Source organism: Malaclemys terrapin, chromosome 4 (genome assembly GCF_027887155.1).
Source record: "Malaclemys terrapin pileata isolate rMalTer1 chromosome 4, rMalTer1.hap1, whole genome shotgun sequence".
Taxonomy (NCBI): domain Eukaryota; kingdom Metazoa; phylum Chordata; order Testudines; family Emydidae; genus Malaclemys; species Malaclemys terrapin.
Window position 1 is genome coordinate 87350083 of NC_071508.1, and position 20111 is coordinate 87370193.

Sequence of the window (20111 nt, forward strand, 5' to 3'; positions counted from 1 at the left end):
CCAGTAATAGAAGCTACACTTGGATCAATCAGAGAGAGAGAGAGAGAGAGAGATATTGAAAACATACTGGAAGAAGCAAAGACTTCAGGTCAGAAATTGGATAATTAAAGCACTTCTATTGACTCCTTAAGTGAAGAGGACAAGAAACATTTGTTAAGCCATCTGAAAAAGTACACAGACTTGATTCTTATAAATCTACAACAGCAACCTTTGGATTCTACTGAACCTTTACAGAGCTTTTGCAGATGCCTGTCTTATAAAACACCGCCAGTTTCATGGAGTGAGGGACTACCAGCAATGGGGCTGCTATATGATCAGGACAGAATAGAGAATTTGAACACAGAGTGGAATATCATACAACAAATGAATGAACGACTTCAGCTTTTTCTTTATCATCACTAGTGGTTCAGCCCAAACTTTGTATTATGTTTCCTACAATGAAAGAAGTAGGAATTTATCTCTTGCTACCCCCAGTCCCAACAGCTACAGTTCAGCGTTCTTTTTCCTCATTGAATATAATTTTGTGTTCTTAAAGGAGTCACACAAGAAGCCACCTATGCTGAATGCACTGCATTTGATAAGTTCATTAATAGAGTTGTGCAAAAGTACAAGAAACCAAGAAAGATGTAGCGCTAGTGCTTCATAGGACGCTTGGCTTTGTGTGATGATTTTAAAACACGTGTTAAACCTAATAAAATGGTCATGAAATATTTTTCAGTTTTTACTATGGTGCCATACAGCGCACCTTTGCCCTCATGATCTGACCCTTCATCAGCTGCCTGCCACCCCTCCTGTAGATTTAAACACCCCCACCTAATTTCACTTCCTGGGGAAAACTGCCACTAACCAGACTCCTCCACCCCTGGGCCTCTGCCCACCTTATGACGGGACACCCTCTTGTGACGCCCCGCCGGCAGCTACTCCCAAGTAACTCAGGCACGGGGAGACGTGGGTACGGACCCGGCTCTGCTGCATGGTCTCCGGCCCGAGGCAGGCGGCGGTGGCAGCGGCTGCTCCCTGGCTCAGAAGTGCTGTTCCTGCCTCCACGCCGCATGGGGGCGCCCCAGGCGGGGCGGGCTTTGCCGGGGACGCCGCTCTCTCAGGCAGCGCTGCTCGTTGTTACTCCCTGGCAGCGGGCCGTATTGGCAAACCGGGAAGTGGGCGGGCGGCTCCAGCCGCAAGGGCTGCCGGTCCAGAGGCGGCGCGGGGGCGGCCCGGACCTAAGATGGCGGCGGCGTTGGCGGGGAGGAGGCGGCGTTGGTGGCCGCGGACGTGCGGGCTGTCGCGGGGTGCGGGCGGGACGCGGCTCTGGCCGGGCTCGCAGGGCGGATAGAGCGGGGCCAGCGCGGCGGAGCGGGGCCGCTATGGGCTCCCAGGCGCTGCAGATCCTGCGCCAGGGCGTGTGGGCGGCGCTAAGCGGTGGTTGGTACCAGGACCCGCACCAGGGCGTCGGGGTCAACGCGCTGCACCTGTATCTGTGGCTCTTCCTGCTGGGCTTCCCCTTCACGCTCTACATGGTGAGTGCGGCCCCCACCCCTCCGTGCTCGCGTGCGGGGCAGTGGCTGCGTGTGCGTGGGGCGCTTCCCCCTCCCCCCTCCGGGGGCCGGGGTCTGCTGCCCCCGAGCTCTTCGGCCTGTTCCTGCTCCACCTGGGCTGAATCCGAGCCGAAGCCTTGTGAATACCCCAGCCCGGGGGCTGGGAGTGTACGGCCCCGTCCCTGCCAGCTCCTGCGGGGCCCTTCCTGCTTAATTTCAGTTATGGTTAAAAGTCCCGGGGGGAAGACGAGAGAGACCGCTTGGATTTACTTTAAACTTCCTGCTCTTTGTGTGGTACCCAGAGCCAGCGAGGTGCTCTCCTGTGCCAGCTTAGGTAATAAGGGCCTGAGTTTCCTATAGCTACCATAGAAATGTCAAAGATGAGATAGAGTCCTTAGGTTTGTAATGCACATCTGAATTGGTTTAAACTGATGGTTTCTGTTATAATGGCCGAGAATAAAAGTTTCATATATTATAAATTCCGACAGTTATAGAGCAACAGACTGGGACTAAGGAAGCCTGGCTTCTGTTCCTGGCGTAGCTTCTGGCCTACTGTGGGAGACCTTGGGCAATCACTTTACCTCCCTGTGTCCTAGTGTTCCCCATCTGTAAAATGGGAATAACATGGCTTATTTCCTTGTTAAAGTACTTTGATTAAAAGTGCTATATAAGACCTAGGTGGTGGTGGTAGTATTATTATTTTATTTTCACATAAACGTTTTTTTTGTCCTCAAGAACCTTTGGATGAGACCTTGACCATGGTTTTGTGTGGTCTAATTGCAAAGATTCTGTGGCTCATCTCTTAAAATTAGAGGATATGCTTCAAAGATCATAGTCTAAAGGTCCATTCATATATTGTGTGCAGTGTGTGCTCTACTGTGTTGTAATAGTAAGGGAAGGCATTCTTATGCCTTGCAGCTTGTAAGGTACTTTGGGATCCTTGGGGGGAAATAGGTGCTGTAGGAATATAATCTGCTATTAAAGGTACCTTTCTGTTTAGCATCTTGTTTTGTTTTTAGGTTTTTTTTAAAAGACTGACTTATAAATCTAAAAGCTCCTCTTAATTTTTGATGACCCTTTGTTTGTTCCCCCTTGCCCTCCATCCAAAAAAACCTTTCTAAATGTTAATATGTTGTGTTTTGGGTTGTGGGAAGGAAGGCAGGCAGGCAGTGTGTAACTTCCCATTGTACACTACTCACCGCTTTATCTTTTAGCATCAAATTCTGACTTGTATGTCATCTGCGAAACACATTAATATTTCAGCTCATGGATTTCTCAGCAGTTGTACAGTGTGATCTCTTAGGTGTGACGTGATTGGTCTCTGGCACAGTCAGATGTAATCTGCAAGTGTGGGAAATCAAAGTGCTTTGACAACTTAAAGCAGAAGCTGACTTGTGAAAAATGTATGTGGATTAGTGAATGAGTCCCCAGGGTAAAACCCTGTGTGAGTTTGTAACGGCAGGCGAACTAGAGGTCATAGGTCAGGCTGCTAGATTCATTAGCAAACACTACAGTTGGTGGAGGAGGAGGGTAGACTCAATATCAGTAATTAGAATATATTAAGAAATTACCTAGGTGGAGGAATCATGTAAAATTTTAAGACTACAGCCCTTTGAGATTACCTCTCCTGTTGAATTTCGGTGTTCTTTGGAAAATGAAAATGGCATTGCACATTATTGAAACATAATACATTTCTGGCAAGGAAACAGGAGGCTGTTAATTAACAGCTGTCTCTCTTTTTAAAACAAAAACAAAAACTACAGTGTGTAATAGATGAGCAGTCTAATCCAGTTTACAACTAAATGGATGCTGTATTGGGAATCTGTTTCCATGTAAAGGCAGGAAGAGCCTTTCGGAGTCTTCTGTTGAGGTGCAGCTTGTTGGAGTTTGTTCTGTCCTGCATTTTTATGGTAATTTCCTATATCCAGTCATGCTTAACAAAATAGCTTATTTAATTAGTAGCACCCCTAGGGCTTGCCATAAACATTGTAACAAACAGCAAGATGTCAATTCAGGAAACTCCTTTGGAAAGGATCTTCTCTGTCTTTTTCTGATAACTGATGCAATTGGAGTAAACACTTGAATCTTGTGCAGCTTTTGCTGCAGGAGTTGGTGCTTTAGGGGTCTTTGCCTTGAGTGAAACTTTAAGCACTATTGCTGCCTATCTATGTGCTTTGATACAAAAGAAAGAAAAAGCAGGCAAAAAACAAACAAACAAGCTGTTTCTTTTTGAGGTAATTAGAAAAAAATTCTCTATTGCCCTGGGCAAGAAAAAGATGCAACAACAAATGCCAAATGCTCCGAGAATAAGTAGGAAGATTAGTCACAAGTTAGAGCAGATTGAATCATATTTGGCTGTTTTCCCTTTTCCACCCTTTGCCGTTTTTAAGTGTTGTCTAGACATAAACTAAACAGAATGACTATGGTCATCTTATTCCTGAATGTCTCCTTTATTTATTTATTTATTTATTTATTTATTTTAACATTTATTGTTGATATTCTGGAACTGTATCTTTGCAGGATTTGCACAGTTAAGCAACATTTGTTAAACATTCCTGGAGGAAGCCAGTTTTTTTTTTGTTTTTTTGGAGTGTGGCTTATAACTATGTGTAGGAGAGGATTTCTAAACTAGCTTCAAAGTAGTTTTACTGACAAACAGCCTATGTTATTTTTAAAACAGATGTCAACTGCTGGGAGATCTTATTACATTTAACTTTGTAAAACTTCATGTGTTTTCCCACAGTAGGAAATTCTAGGAACAAATTCCCACTTGTTTTGCTGCGTTAGGTTAGCAACGGTTTGGACATATTTCTAAAATACCCTGTGGTAGGAAAGCCACAAAGTCCCTCCAGTGCTTTGCTTGTAGCAAGCTGTCTGAAGGTAAAGGTGACTTAAGTTTTTAAAATCAAGTTACATTCAGTTGTAACTCAGTTTTTAGGCAAGAAATACTTTATCTGAGCGGATGCGCCTTGTCCTTCAAATTAGTAAGTTCAAATATATCTCCATTGTCTAAAGATGTAGTTTGTTGTACCAAAAGTCTGTGTGAGTGTTTCAGTTTCTTTAGCATCAGCTGTTAACATATTCTGTTCCCAGAGATGTAGAGATACTCAATGATCAGTACACATACAGAAGAAAACAAAACCATGTTAATTTCAACTCTGTTAGATTCCTGCGCCTCAATCCAAGTATATAGGCCCATTGGCCCATGCTCCCTCCTGGAGACACCACATGAGGCAGGAACCTCCAGCTACTGTAGGAGAGAGGCTGGTAGGGGGCAAAGAGGGCTGGGCTGGGCTCCCTAGCAGCCCACCTTCACCCTCTTCCCCCAGGGGCACCACAGAGACAGGAGCTCTTCAGACTCCCTGAGAGGTGGAGACAGTGGAGCTGTGCCACTGCAGCATTTTAAATGTATACAAGCCCTGAGGCACAGGAAGGAGAAGTGACTTGTCACAGCATCATCTAGCAGGACATGCCAGAGCCAGGAGTAGAACCCATGTCTTTTGAAATGAATATTATATAAATACTAACTGTTATTCCAGTAAATGTAGTATTCAAATCACTGCCCACATTATTTTAAACTCACCACTCCCCTATCCAAAACAAACAAACAAAAAAGCACTCAGAAATGAAATAGGGTGAAATCTTGGCTTCCCTGAAGTGAATGGGAGTCTTGCCACTTACTTCATTGGAGCCATTATTGCTAAGCGTGGGACATGTTTATGGAATATGTCTGTATCTATAATGGCAAGATCTCTTTAGATAACTGGAATTGATATAATAGCCAGTCATACATAGGTCACTTAAATGTAATTCAATATAGAAGTGTGATATGGTAGGACCTTTTTAGACAAATGGGTATGGTTCCATGATTACAGCCAGGAAGTCTAGGCACTGGAATGTGTTTCAATGAGATATTTTCCCCGTGACTTTGTGCTTACTTTCTCTAAGTGTTTTGTTGTTGTTCCCAACTAGATTTGGTTTTTCAGAAAATCCCATTATTCCTACTCTTTATTGTAACTTAACAGTTGAGGTCATAAATGCATTATACAAAAAAGAACTAGATAAATTCATGAGGATAGGTCCGTCAGGGTTACAGGGATGATGTCCCTAGCCTCCGTTTGCCAGAAGCTGGGAATGGGCGACGGGATGGATTACTTAATGATTACCTGTTCTGTTCATTCCTTCTGGGGCACCTGGCATTGGCCACTGTCAGAAGACAGGATATTGGGCTAGATGGACCTTTGATCTGACCCAGTTTGGCCGTTCCTATACTTAGAGGATGTATTCTCAGATTTTGAGAAATGCAAGTCAAAAACATGGGCTTAGGCCCAGCTTTTTTTTGTGCTTCAAGTATTATCTATTCTTTAAGCTTTAAATAAAACTGACAACTAGATGCAACATACAAAATGTGGGACCTTGCTTCTTGCAATGAATATTATTGCAGTGTCTTGTTCTACAGGCTTTCTAAAAGTATTGACTCCAATTTGGTCAAACTTTAACTCAAACTGTAGCACTCTGCATATTACTGCAGAGGAAATGTCATAAACTTCCTGTTAAATCTCCTAGGACACCCAAATGTTTCAAAGTCAGAAGTTCTTAAACAAATATTTTTTCAGTTTGGATTGCCTGAAGCCCCAGTATTGGCTGTTCCTAATCAGAGGTAGAAAACTTTATGGAGAAATCTTTAGTTGAGCACCCCGAATTTGCATATTGTGTCTAGCCAGTATTAAAATATAAAACAAATTTTTGCTAATTCGTAAATTTAAAAAGCTCTTCTCCACCTTACATCTAATGAACAAACAGTTCTTGCATTTTGTCTACTTGATCTTTTTGACATATATCCTACCAACAATTAGTCCCTTTAAGAGGCAAGTCAGTTTCTAGTACCTGCTTATGATTTTTATCTGTACTACATACTAGAGCTACACAAATATTGTAGAATAAGAGATGTGCAACAAACTCATGAACAGGATTTCTCTGAGGTTTAAAATGAGATATTTATACAAAAGAGGCAGAGTGACAAAAGCTAATAAAACTAATCTAATCTCTCTGAAGTAGCACCTTTTGTTTCAGTCACACAGATGAAAGTGAGGGCTTGTCTACACTGGCAATTTACAGAGCTGCAACTTTCTCACTCAGGGGTGTGAACATCTCCTCTCCCTTCCCCCCCACCCACACCCCCCGGGCAGCAAGTTTCAGTGCTAGAGCTGCACCGCGACCACATAAGGCACGTTAAAGCGCTGCCACAGCAGTGCTTTAGCGTTGCCAGTGTAGACTAGCCCTTAGTTGTGAAGTCACTGTTAGACTTCATCAAAATTTGTTCTCGTTATAGGACCATAATGAATTAAGCCCAACTGGCAGTCTTCTCGGGAAAGGCCCAGGATTATAATTAAATTTTTTACTAAAGTTAATGTTTAAAATAAAATTTACACAAGTTAAGAGGGAAGGTACTGTACATCTGGGGTCAGGCTTGGGTTATGAGGGATTATAAGTATCGGTTACAAGGTTCACGAGATATATACATAGCATATAACCAGCATAGACCCAGATTGGGGTGCGGGAGTTTTTAAAATGTCAATGGATAAGTGAGCTCGGGTACACTACCACTGAAATGTATTTAGAGTCCAAGTCAGTATTGGTGTAGCACATAAGTACATGGGTGGGGTGTGTTCCTTGGTTCATCAGGGAAGGAAGGAAGTGGGTTATTTCCCGGATCGGCGGTCTCAATTACTCGACCTGATACTGATGGTGTCCTGTGATGTGATCTGTGTATATGTCTCTAGACCACCTGATGGTGTCAGACACCATGAGCTGGGCATAGCGTTGACCAACTCCGCATGCTCTCAGTACCAGCTCATTGTGGGGGTCCCACGCACCCAGGACTCCCATAACTAGGGCGTGGATCTGGACCTCGTAGTCCTGGGCTCTCAGGGTGTCGGCCAGCGGGGTGTATTTCAGCACCTTCCGAGCTCGGTCCTTGTGGAAGGCCGGTGACCTGTTTTTGAATGGTACTATGACGTCCACCATGAGGATCTTCTTCTTTTCTGTGTTGGTCATAACGCTATCGGGTTGCATTCAGCTGTCCGTTCCGGGGATAGTACATGTGCTTGTAGGTCAAGATGAAGTTGCAAAATTGTGAGTGTGCAGGAAGGCTCATGCAATGCCTGTTTCCATCAAGCATGGCTTTAACCAGTATAAGGCATTTTTATGAGCACTACTGTTCAAACTTTAAGAATTGCTATGCAATGTAATAGTTATGAGATAAAGGTTATCTGTGATGATTGGATTCTATCAGACTGAAATAGACCATCTTAGTTATCACATTTGGTCATGAAACACAAACTTCTTGTCTTCACCTCATTTCAAATCTATAACTTTCTTCATTGGCTAAATGTGTTTAATCCAGTGGTCTCTGTTACTGAGAAACCTTAAGTTAGTTGCCATACAAATGGCCATATGGGGGCAGAAAAATGGCCCATCTAGTTCAGCATCCTGTCTCTGACATTGGCCAGTAGCAGATGCTTCAGAAGGAATGAACAGAACAAGACAATTTCAAGTGATCCATCCTCTGCCATCCAATCCCACCTTTTGGAAGTTTGGAATTTACGAATAGCTGGAGCATGGGGTTGCATCCCTGATCATCGTGGCTAATAGCAAATAGGTACATAAACTGATCTTTTTTTTTTTAACCCAGTTATACTTTTGTCCTTCCCAACATGGCAATGGCAACAAATTTCACAGGCTGACTGTGTTGTGTGAAAAAAGTACTTCCTTCTTTTTTTTTTTTTTAAACTTGCTGCCTATTAATTTCACGGGTGACCCTTAGTTCTTGTTTTATGTGAAGGGATGTGTAATACTTGCTTACTCACTCAATCCACACAATTCATGATTTTGTAGACCTATTGTATTTTCACCCCTCCCCCTATAGTTAGCGCTTTTCTAAGCTGACCAGTCCCAGTCTTTTTAATCTCTCCTAATGATTTTCATTGCCTTTCTGCGCACCTTTTCCAATTCTAGTATATCTTTTTGTGATGGGGCAACCAGAACTGCACCCAGTTTTCAAGGTGTGTGAGTACCATGGATTTTTATAATGGCATTACAATATTTTCTGTCTTATTAGCAGCCATTAGGAAAGGGATAGATAATATGAACCAATAACTTGTCCTCTAATTCAAAGTAGAAAATGAAATGTATTTCCCTATGGATCCTTCTTCTAAGATTTGTTTGGCTGATCTTTACAGGCCTGCTTAACCAGAAGTATATTTAAGTCTGGCACAGGCACAATTATTTTTTGTTTTCCCCCCAGGGCTTCAAGAATCTAACTCAAAAGTCAAGTGTATTGGCTTTGCAAATCTATTTTTACAAGTAGTCTTTTTCTAACTGGACAAAAGCACTGAATTCCATGGCATGGGTTAATTGATCAATAGATTATGATAGTGACATGTTAGTGATTATGATAGTAGCTTCGTTAAAGTAATTTCTGGATAAGTTTATTGAAAACACTTACATTTTGATGTCTTGGCCTAAAACTAAGTTCTTCCTTTCTCTTGCCTCCACCATCCAAAACAAACAAACCAAACAAAAAACCCACCACTTTGGACCTCTACCTAAGCTACTCTGCTTCAGACAAGTTTAAAATATTTTGAGTTAGTGAATCAATTTCATGGTAAAATTTTCTTTTTGACCTGTTTTGTTTGCAAACATTCAAAGCGAGTTTATCAACCACACCTCTACCTCCTGTCTTGCTCTAATTGGGACCTGTTGATGCTTGCAGTTAGTTTATGGTAATTTCCTATATCCAGTCATGCATCATCACTACCAACATGTATGTAAATAGGAAAAGCTTGTATCTGTTCCCTTGACTAATTACTTACTGGTAGGAAGTTCCTAACTCCTCTGCTGATTCCAGCACCTCTTACTGCTGCTGAAGTTCTACTGGGTCTGCTAAAGATTTAAAGAGCTTCAGCAAGAGCAACAAGGCAAGTTAGAAGTCAAAAACTTGGGGGTGGGGAAAAACAAGTTGCAGAATAACAAGTAAAAGTAACTCTCCAGAGAGGTGAGGGTTGGAAGTGCTGCAGAAGCTGTGATGTATCTCCACTCCAGAGGTATTCCTCTCCTCTCTCTTGTCTCTTTTGAGCATGCTTTAAAAAGTGGTTATCAGGTTGTGCTAGGACTTCTACCAGCTCTTGTTAGACGCGGCCTTGAGAGATGGGGTTAAATCTAGAGGAACACCTTTGCCCCTTCAATTAGAGTCAGAGTTCCCTGAGACCTCCTATTGGTCTTTCAGCAAAACCTGGCAAGATCAGCTCTCATTTTTCATCCTTAAGTTGGAATAAGTTGAAAAAAAGTCAGGCTCTTTTACATATCAAAATAAAGTGTGTGTGTGTGTGTGGTGGTGTGAAAAATCCTTTCCAGGTCACCTTTGTTGTGTTTCCACTTCCTTCTGGGCATGTATAGCTGTTTCAGCACAAATGTTCCTTGAACCATGCAGTCTTGCAGGTTAATTTCGGGTGAGGCTTAGGTGTTAAGTCTGTATGATATAAACAAACTTTCTGCATAGGCAGGAAAACGTGTTAGGCTGCCATGATACTGGTGTCTAGCATGTGGGAGTAGCTGTTCTGTACTGACTTGATTTGTCAACTTATCTAAACACGATCTTTTTCCTCCTCCCTCACCCCACCCCCAAAACTCTTTCCACACTTCACTTGAGGTCACTGCTTTTCATTGATTCTAAAGCAAATTGATCATGAGACCTTGCTGCCCAGTCATCTGGACAGTGGATATGGGAGGGGTGGGCAAACTTTTTGGCCTGAGGGCCACATCGGGGTTCCAAAACTATGGAGGGCCACATAGGGAGGGCTGTGCCTCCCCAAACAGCCTGGCCCCGCCTCCTATCTGCCCCCTCCCACTTCCTGCCCCCTGACTGCCCCCCTCAGAATCCCCAACCTATCCAACTCCCCCTGCTCCTAGTCCCCTGACCCCCCCCATCCCTAACTGCCCCCCTGGGATCCCACTCCCTGTTCCCTGACTGCCCCAACCCCTATTCACACCCCTGCCCCCTGATAGGCCCACCAGGACTCCCGTGCCTATCCAACACCCTCGTTCCTCCCCCCGAACCTCTGTCCCCTGACTCCCCTCTAGGACCTCCTGCCCCTTATCCAACCCTCCCACCCCATTACCATGCTGCTCAGAGCACCAGGGCTGGCAGCCGCGCTGCCCGGCCAGAGCCAGCCACGCCGCCGTGCTGCCCAGCAGGAGCTCGCTGCCCAGAGAACGCTGGCGGCATGGCGAGCTGAGGCTGAGGGGGACGGCAGACAGCAGGGGAGGGTCCGGGGCTAGCCTCCCTGGCCGGGAGCTCAAGGGCTGGGCAGGACAGTCCTGCGGGCCAGATGTGGCCCGCGGGCCGTAGTTTGCCCACCTCTGGGTTATGGAGTCCCCACTCCAGGTCTGTTCTTGGCACCCTGTAAATTGATTCCCACCCAAGTCCCCTTTTCAGGTTTGAAAAAACTAGTTGAAACAAGTCTTACATGCTGATATCCTATGTGTGTCTTTTTTATATCCGCTTTGGGGAATGATGAAAGTGTACATGGCACAAATAAAATTCTGTTACTACACTCAAACCATTTTATACATGTTTGGTGATCTAGTCTTTAACATCTCTTGAATCCACTTAATTTTTTTTTTAATTTTCCTTTTGAAAGGCCCTTCCTTCTTCAATGGTGATAGTAGCAGTCTACTGTCCAGTGATAGCAGCTCTCTTCATTGTTCTGAAAATGGTGAACTACCGTTTGCACAGGGCATTGGATGAGGGAGAAATTGTGGAGAGGAATGCCAATGAACATATGGACAGGGGTGCAAAAACTGAACAAGGAAATACTTCAACCAGGAGAACAGACAGCAATGGGCCCAGGTAAGAGAGCTTCATCTGCTTATGTGGTCAGAGTTGTTTCTGCACGCACTACTTACTTATAACAGTAGTCCTCCTCAGGCTGATAACTAGTAAATCAAGGTAATGTGAAAAAACTGTGGGGATATTAGCTATATCTGTAACTTTGGATGTTTCAGGGAATCAAATGGCTTTTTAAAGTCAATCAGGAAAAGGGTGACCAGATGTCCCGATTTTATAGGGACAGTCCCGATTTTGGGGTCTTTTTCTTATATAGGATTCTATTATCCCCCCCACCCCGTCCCGATTTTTCACATTTGCTGTCTGGTCACCCTAATCAGGAACAACAGTTGCCTGAAATGTAGCTTATTTCATGGCATTTTGTGAGTTTGAGGGTGGAGTTTAATATGTAACACCATACTTTCCACTTCCCATCTGGAAGATCCACAAGTTCTGTGCCTCTCATATGCATCTGAAGAAGTGGGCTGTAGCCCAAAGAAAGCTTATGCTCTAATAAATTTGTTAGTCTCTAAGGTGCCACAAGTACTCCTGTTCTTTGTGCCTCTCATAGTGGCCCTGTTCCCAACTCCATGCAGGGAAACCTCTTTTTTTGGGGGTGGGGGGAGGGAGAGTATGTTTAGGTTTGCTCTTAACTGAAGTTCAAACTAGTGATGGTGGTGCATCTCTTTAGAAATGGCATCACATTGTAGCTTTCTTGCTTAATAATAGTTCCAAAAAGCACCTTCTTTCAAATATAGGAAATCAGTTAAACACTCAACTCTACCAGTGGATTCTAGATGGCTAAAAGTGTATCTAATCAAATGGGAATTTTGGTTAAGGTTCTGATTCTGCAAATACCTTCTAATGATATACTGATAATGATGTAATGGTCAGGTCATGAATGACAATACTTGGTGTATATGTCTGTTACAACTTACAAACATTGGCTAGCTAACCTTCACAACCTTCTTTACAGTTGGTAGGTATTATCCCCCTTCTACAGATATTTGGGATGGGCACATGGGGAGGGGATCTACTTGGTCAAGTAGTAAGTGACTTGGCCTAGGCTAAAAATGGAGTCTGCATAAGAGCTGGAATTAAATATCTGGTATTCTTTGATTTAGTATGCCAAACCAGGCCCCTCTACCCATATGCCCTTTGTTTAAAGGGACAAAATACAATCCAAAAACCACTCTTAATACTTCTTCAAAAATTAACATGCTCTGACTTCCTTCTTTCTGAAGTTTGTAGCTGGTTTTTGCAGACTGGCACTGGCCTGCTGCATACTGTTTGCTGAAAGTGAGCATGTAGAAAGAAACCTGTCAATCTGGCCTTTTATTTGCTGACAACAGCAGTTTACATCCTCTTTCCATTCAGAAACTGGAACTTGGAGCAAAAAGGGTTTTAAAATTCTGATTTAACTTCTTTGTGTGTTTGTATCTGTAGCTAATTAACTGCAGGGTCTGTCTTTTATGGGGTGCAGATGGATCGTCAAATCCTTTTCTTGAACACCCCTTGTAAATCTGAAACTTGTTTAAAAAAATTTCTGCCAAAGCACTCTTCAGCACAAATCAGTATGAAACACTTGCTTTTTTGAAAAAGCTTATATTCTTTGGAGATAATTGGTCAAGGAAGTTGCACACATGACATTGTGTAGACTGTAGATAGTTACAAAGAGACAGTAAGCAGATGGGTACTAACTAATAACACATTTTGCACCTAGTGTGTTCAGTTTCCAAGTCAGAAGGCCAATTTTTAAAAATGACAGATTGTGAATTCACTTTCATGGACCTAAACTGGTAACTTCCATATCAGAAAATTGCTGACTTCGATAAAATTGTATTTTGGTTTTTCGTTGCAAGTGGCTTTACTGTAATGTTCAGTCAGGCTACTAAGCTTTCAAGATCTTATTTACACTGTATTTATGCTTTAATTCATTGTTACAGTCACTAGCTGAACTCCGTTTCTAGCCAATTTAAATAACATCGTGGTAGTTGGCATTGAAATAACTGCTAATTTTTCCTAACATTTTCAAATTACTAACTCCTATCTCATGACTGTCTCACTCCTTAATCTTGAACTTCTCGTCTCATTGTTACTTGTTGTGGACATAGCTTTTGCATTAAGTTTTCTTCCCATCTATGTATGATAACTTTGTCTGCTTCTGTGACTCTTGTTCTGAAACTGGCAACTTCTCTCTCACTCAGAATTCACTTGCGGAAGTAAACAGATAAATCAGAAATGGAAAAATTCCAGTGTTTCATAGGGAACAAATGAACATATAATTCACCCAAGATTATAATTGGTTGTAAATTGAAGGTCTGAGTTTTGAGTTGTTGCAAAATCCTTTTTAGATGCCATGATTTGAGTTTTGAAATCCATACTTCTTCCTGTGCCTGCAAAACTAATGTTTATATATTCCTAGCTTCAGTAATGCTTTGTCAGTCTTTTATACTCTGCTAGGAATGACTGCTGTACAACTCTAGGTTTACTTGTATGGGGGAGCCTTAGTGGGGTGAACTATTCCTCATGGTAGCTTTTTTTAGATCATTTAAAAGAAAACTGCCAATTTTGCTCAACCTAGCCATCTGAAAATTCACACTGAGAAGTAATGTGCATGCTAATATTTTAAATGCATGCAACATTTCTGAGTATGCTACTCAGTGGGGGCAAAATAGGAATATTTTTGCAAGGCATTATTATACTAGCACAGTTGTGGCTGTAAGGTATACTGTAATTAAACTGAAATGCTCATTTTAACTTCATTTATTTTAAAACCATTTAAGGAATATTCACCATTTTAGCTAGTTAGTGAGCCAGAATTCAGTGTTTGCTTTCAATCATTGTTGATGTTAGCAGGAATGCTTCAGCTTAAGGAATAATTAGTTACTTGTTGCTATATACTTTACACTGTTGAGCCATGCCAAAATGGGGTCCCATTTTCAAGTATTTCCTAATTGGTTGGAGATGGAGCATATTTATCCCGTTCATAAACTTTTGTTGCAGAAGGCTCTAGCTTTGAGTCTATGTAGGCTGGCTGAAAATCTGTTAATTTTAGTTTAAACAAGATTCAGTTTATCGTGCTCGAAATCCTCTGGCCCTAATTCTTAGCAGCTGCTGAGTTTTGCCATCTTGGGAGGTAAGGGAAGGCACAGATTCAGGAGGTGGCTGGGGATCATTCTAGTTCCCAGCATAAATTAGAATGTCTTCAGTGACTGCTTTGCATTGTCTCCAAGAGCCATTGCACAAGTCCAAAATAGCCAGATTGCTGTGTGACCAAACCCTCCTAGCACAGCATATGGTAAGTGAAGTAGAAAATGTACTTTGGTATCTATTTGTTCACATACCTTGAAGTTTTTAAAAAAAACAAACAAACCCAAACAGCCTGTATTAAATCAAGACTTGAAACATTGTGCTTTTGAATTACTAGCAAATATGAGTAAAGGTAATGGGAATAGTGGTTTTAAAACATTGTATTGTCTTCGTACTTTTTATTTAGTGACCCTGGTGGAGGGATTGAGATGTCTGAGTTCATACGAGAAGCCACTCCCCCAGTTGGCTGCAGTTCACGCAATTCTTATGCTGCTCTAGACCCAAACAACCAGGTAGGAATTAAAGCTAATCCAACTACTATCTAATCATTACTGTAGTCTTTGTTGCTGTTCCCAGTAAGCTTGCGGTCCCCCGTTTTTCCATCAAAAGAAAAGCTTAAACAGTCTGCTCTGTCACCCTGTTCTTTTTTAGTTTCTTTATAAAACACTTCTTCAGTGCCCTAGGACCAATAGTTGAAATGTCTTTGCTTTCCTACTACTCCATTAGCTCTACAACTTAATTTCTTTGGGAACTTCTTACTTAGCACTTCCATATTAAATTCACCTTTTTAATTACCCAAATGGCAAATTTCATTTAAGTTGCTAAGAAGATTGAATGGAAGTTTCTTCCTAGGAAGTTTTTTTTTCCATTACTACCTTGTGTGGCTTTTTCTTATTGTGCTAACTGGCTTTTTTGAGAGACATTACTCTTGACATATCAGGGGCAGTAGTCATAAATGTTGGCTAAAGGGAACAGAGCAAGATAAGCTGATGGGAATGGAGAGACGCTAAATCTTTCTCATTTCCAGAAGAACTGTGCCAGTGTCCCAGTTACTTTGATCCTCTAATATGTTTTTTGGAGATTTGAGGGGAAGCAGGGTGGGGAGGGGTTATAATTACGGGCCACTGTAGCCAAAATGGCCAGGTTGTGTGAATTTTTCAGATTTCAGTTTTAATGTAATTGTATTATGTACTACTTGTTTCTATAGCATTACGTGGGTACTCAAAAATGAAGTATGTTCACAGCAAAGAAACATTTCCTTCACTAAACATGTATACTCACTTTTTATAAGGTTGGTCATACTGTCTTGTCCACCCATCTTGCGGAAAGTAGGTGTCATGGCTTTCTGTTTTCCTCTCCCTCCCCATCAGGGCAGGACTGCCATGCTAGCATTTAATCTTTTCAATAGAACAAGTATTTTGGGGTTGTGGGAGGAATAACGAGAGGGTTCTTAAACCAATGTTGCTAATATATATAGATATCTCTCCCATGGGCGCAGACCAAGTTTGAAGGGAACTCAAACAGTTTGTGGCTTTATAAACACTCCTCTGATTTTGATGCACTGGTATGACTGGTAGTCTTTAAAGCACATGGAGAGGGCACAAGCTGCTTTCTGCTGCTTGTAACCCATTTTGTTGTGCTTTAATGCTAACTGCACGGTATTCTTTGGCTCCATGGTGGAGAAGGAGGGTGGATTAAAGCTGCATCTGTGCTTGCAAAATTGGGACCTGCTATTCTCAAATCATGGAAGTTGTAATATTAACTGGGCATAGGGACAGTAAACACCTGAGCCCTGTGTATGGCTTAAATGCGTAGGCGGAATTAACTTTTTCCAATGCTTATGTACCAATTCTGCTTGTTCAGCAAAGCACTTGAAGGCAGCAAGATTTACAGGAGAAAATAGCTGGATTGTGGCAGTATGACCTACATCCTTTCTTCATGAAGATGAAGTAAGGATGGTGCTTTACATAATCCCTTTCTGGTTTCAGCTGCCACTCCTTTTTGCTTTCTGCTTTATATTCTTTCCATCTCTTCTTCCATTTGCAAGTTTGAGCCTGTCAACCTTGATAGTTTCCCTTTCAAACCAGTAAATCATGAGCAGAATAGTGGAAATGCTTATAGCAAGTAAATTCCTGTGGCTTCTCTCTTTTCAATCGAATGTGTTAATGACTATTTTAGCTGAAAGTATACTACTATCACTATGTATTTGACCTCTTTCCTTCTGTAGTGCTCGGTGGAGCTCGACAAAAAATTCAGTGGATAGAAAGTTCACAGAAAAATGTGTTTTTTGGGACACTGAAACTATTTGCAGATTTGAGTTGCTGAATTTAATGAATAGTTTCAGCTGAAATTTTTTTTGGAAATCTGTTCCATTTTTACACTTTCAAAGGAACAGTTTTGGAAGTTTGTTTTGAAATGAAATGTTGATTCTAAATAACATCTTGTTTCGTTTGACTTGAACCATCTTTGTTTTGGCTTTTTGTTTTTGTTTAAAAAAAAAAAACAACAAAAAAACCCTAAAAACACTTCCAGTTTAAAATTAACAGAATATTTTTCTGGATTTTTCATGTCAATCACCAAACTGGAAAAAAAGTTATTTACTCAGCTCTAGTGTTGAGTGAGGAAGCAGAACTTGTGTGCATGCTTGAATGGCTTTTTAATAGTACTAATGAGGTAAACTTCGACTCCACTGAATTGTTCAGAAAAGTGGATTATATACCCTCCTACAACTTTAATGTAAAGTGACGACATAGTTCATAAAGAGAGCATTCTGAAATAAAATGTTAGTTTTAATGCTTGAAGGTAAAGAAATGTATCAGGCTTTCTTTAGACATTAAGCAAATATTGCTTTTTTAACTGGTAGTTGCAGATGTGATGCAAAGACAAAAATATGTTTTGGTTTTGCGCAGTAAAACTTGTATCTTGAATGTATTTGTTTTCTTAAGTTATGTACTTAATGGGGATAATTTGAAGCAAAATATGTGAAGAAAGCTAAAAATTCTTAACATAATATTAAGAACACAAGCTCTAGCTATAAAACAGCTACTGCTCTGCAAGGTTTATCAAACTAATTCAAATCTGTTACAGATTTTTCCTAGGGTGAGATGTTTGTCTTTTTCTCCTGTCACCCCTTCGCTGGAAATCAGCCATTTTAACTTTGTTCTTAAATCCTTTTCATAAAGGGAAAGGGCGTAATGTGGGGGGAGTGAGTGGGAGCAACAGCCAAAAGAGAGCCTGCTAATCTGCAGGCTAAGATAACTGCACCTAGTCGGAGCACAGTAGGAGGTATTCATTGCTGCTGGTCTGTTTTTGAAGGACTCTGTGGCAGTGGTGGTTGAGGAGCTGGGCAAGTGGCTTGGGAGTGTAGCAGCAAAACCAACCCAAAGGATCAGCTCTGTGTGTTCAAAGGGTTTCATCACTCTTGCCCTTCATGCATAAAAATTTAATAGTTTATGAATCTGTGTTCTTAATTTTTCCTACAGCTGCATAAACGCATGCTATTGTTGCTGTACTGTCCAGGGCACAAAGCTAGAATTAATGCGTATCCTCCATTATTTTTTTTTAAAATGCTTATATTGTAATCTTTCTAGGTGAGGGGTTCTGTTCCGTTTTGTACAGTGCCTAGCACAATGGGATCCTGGTCCATGATTTGATTTCTTAGGCGCTATAGTAATACTTTTCAGATTTATTATTAATTATATGCTGCAGAAGTAGTTGCCAGGAACAAAGCTGATCAAGTAAATCAGTTGTGTTATGATAGTGGATATGCTTTTGGGATTTCAGTATAATTTATTAAGCTTTCATCTATACAATCAGTTGTAGCCATGCAGCTTGTTGGAGAGATTTATGCTTTAATAGTATAGCATGATCAGCAGTTGTCCAAAGCTGTCTTCTATAACTCGGACAATATCGACTCCCAGTATTGCATAGCTGAATCCTCATCACCAGTATGTCTCTGCTTATTATTTTAAACAGGTTAAAGGAAGTAGTGACAAATATTTCAATATCCATTTTTTTTTCTTGAACCATTATAGGCTTCATCACTATAGGCATCTATAGCCTGACGCTTGTCAGCCTGGCAACAACGTTGTTGTTTTATTTCAATATTGGATAATTTAAAGGGAAGCTGTCAGGCTAAAATCTGCATATTTAAAAGACTGAAGTCTCTACTTCCAATGGGTATAAAGAAAAGAATGCAACTTGGTAATAACTAAGGCCCTACTTGAATTGTGGGATGACTGTCAAGTAATTGTGGCTGAGTTGAAGATGAGAAATGGAAAATCATGGAAAAAATAATAATGGACCTTTATTAATTGCAGTAATTTGAAAAAGCCAGAGAAGACTTAATGTTTAAGAAAAATTTGCTGGAGCAATATAAACACTCAAGTATTAGAGGGGTAGCCGTGTTAGTCTGAATCTGTAAAAAGCAACAGAGTGTCCTGTGGCAAGACTTGCATCTGATGAAGTGGGCATTCACCCACAAAAGCTTATGCTCCAATACTTCTGTTAGTCTTAAAGGTGCCACCGGACACTCTGTTGCTTTTTACTCAAGTATTGTTATGCATATATATATTTTTTTGATAACCAGACATTTTGCTTCAACTATTTTACTAAAAAAGAACAGGAGTACTTGTGGCACCTTAGAGACTAACAAATTTATTAGAGCATAAGCTTTCGTGGACTACAGCCCACTTCTTCGGATGCATATAGAATGGAACATATATTGAGGAGATATATATACACACATACAGAGAGCATAAACAGGTGGGAGTTGTCTTACCAATTGGTTGGTAAGACAACTCCCGCCTGTTTATGCTCTCTGTATGTGTGTATATATATCTCCTCAATATATGTTCCATTCTATATGCATCCGAAGAAGTGGGCTGTAGTCCACGAAAGCTTATGCTCTAATAAATTTGTTAGTCTCTAAGGTGCCACAAGTACTCCTGTTCTTCTTTTTGCGGATACAGACTAACACGGCTGCTACTCTGAAACTATTTTACTATCATTAATGCCTGGGGTTTACATCAGGAGCCCCAGCCCCTATCAGCTCATATAAATGGGGTCTACTGTATTAATTGAGAAAAAGTGTGTTGCAAACCTCAAAGTAGATGCAAAATTGTGGACTGTGCAAAGTAAGCTAAAATTGCGATGGAAGCCTAATATTGTGGGATCCATAATATTGCAAATTAGGTAGAGCCTTAGTATTAACTCTTGAATAATAAATTAGATGGCTTACCATTCACAGACAGTTGTGAACACACAAAGGACTGTTAGGAGCTCAACTTCTGGCACCTCACTCCCATTTGTGCCTTTGGAAATCTTCCTTACTCGTATAAGTAAATGTACATATTACAGAACTATGAAACAGCAGTTGCCATGTAACTCAGAAAAGGCTTACTCTTTTTTTTTTTTCCTCCTTTTTTATATGCCCTGTTTCCAGATTGGATCAGGATTATCTCGTCTTGGAACAACAGCAACAATCAAAGGTAAGATTCTGTCTATCTTTGATACAGCAGCATTTCAAGTCAGTGTCAATGTGATGTTTCCAAATCCTGTCCACTATCTTTACCTTTCAGCCTGCCATTGTTATAGGA

General features: G+C 41.2%; 1 protein-coding gene across 4 annotated transcripts in view; it reads left to right on the forward strand.

Annotated features, from left to right (window-relative positions):
• The first annotated feature begins 1219 nt into the window (after positions 1-1219).
• Positions 1220-20111, forward strand: part of PCNX1 (pecanex 1) — a 133752-nt gene continuing 114860 nt past the window's right edge. For all 4 annotated transcript variants that reach the window (XM_054025191.1, XM_054025193.1, XM_054025192.1 and 1 more), the window contains exons 1-4: positions 1220-1517; positions 11237-11445; positions 14921-15026; positions 19958-20003. In XM_054025191.1, the coding sequence (XP_053881166.1) occupies positions 1365-1517; positions 11237-11445; positions 14921-15026; positions 19958-20003 (514 nt within the window). In that variant the 5' untranslated portion in view covers positions 1220-1364. The remainder of the gene's footprint in view (positions 1518-11236; positions 11446-14920; positions 15027-19957; positions 20004-20111) is intronic.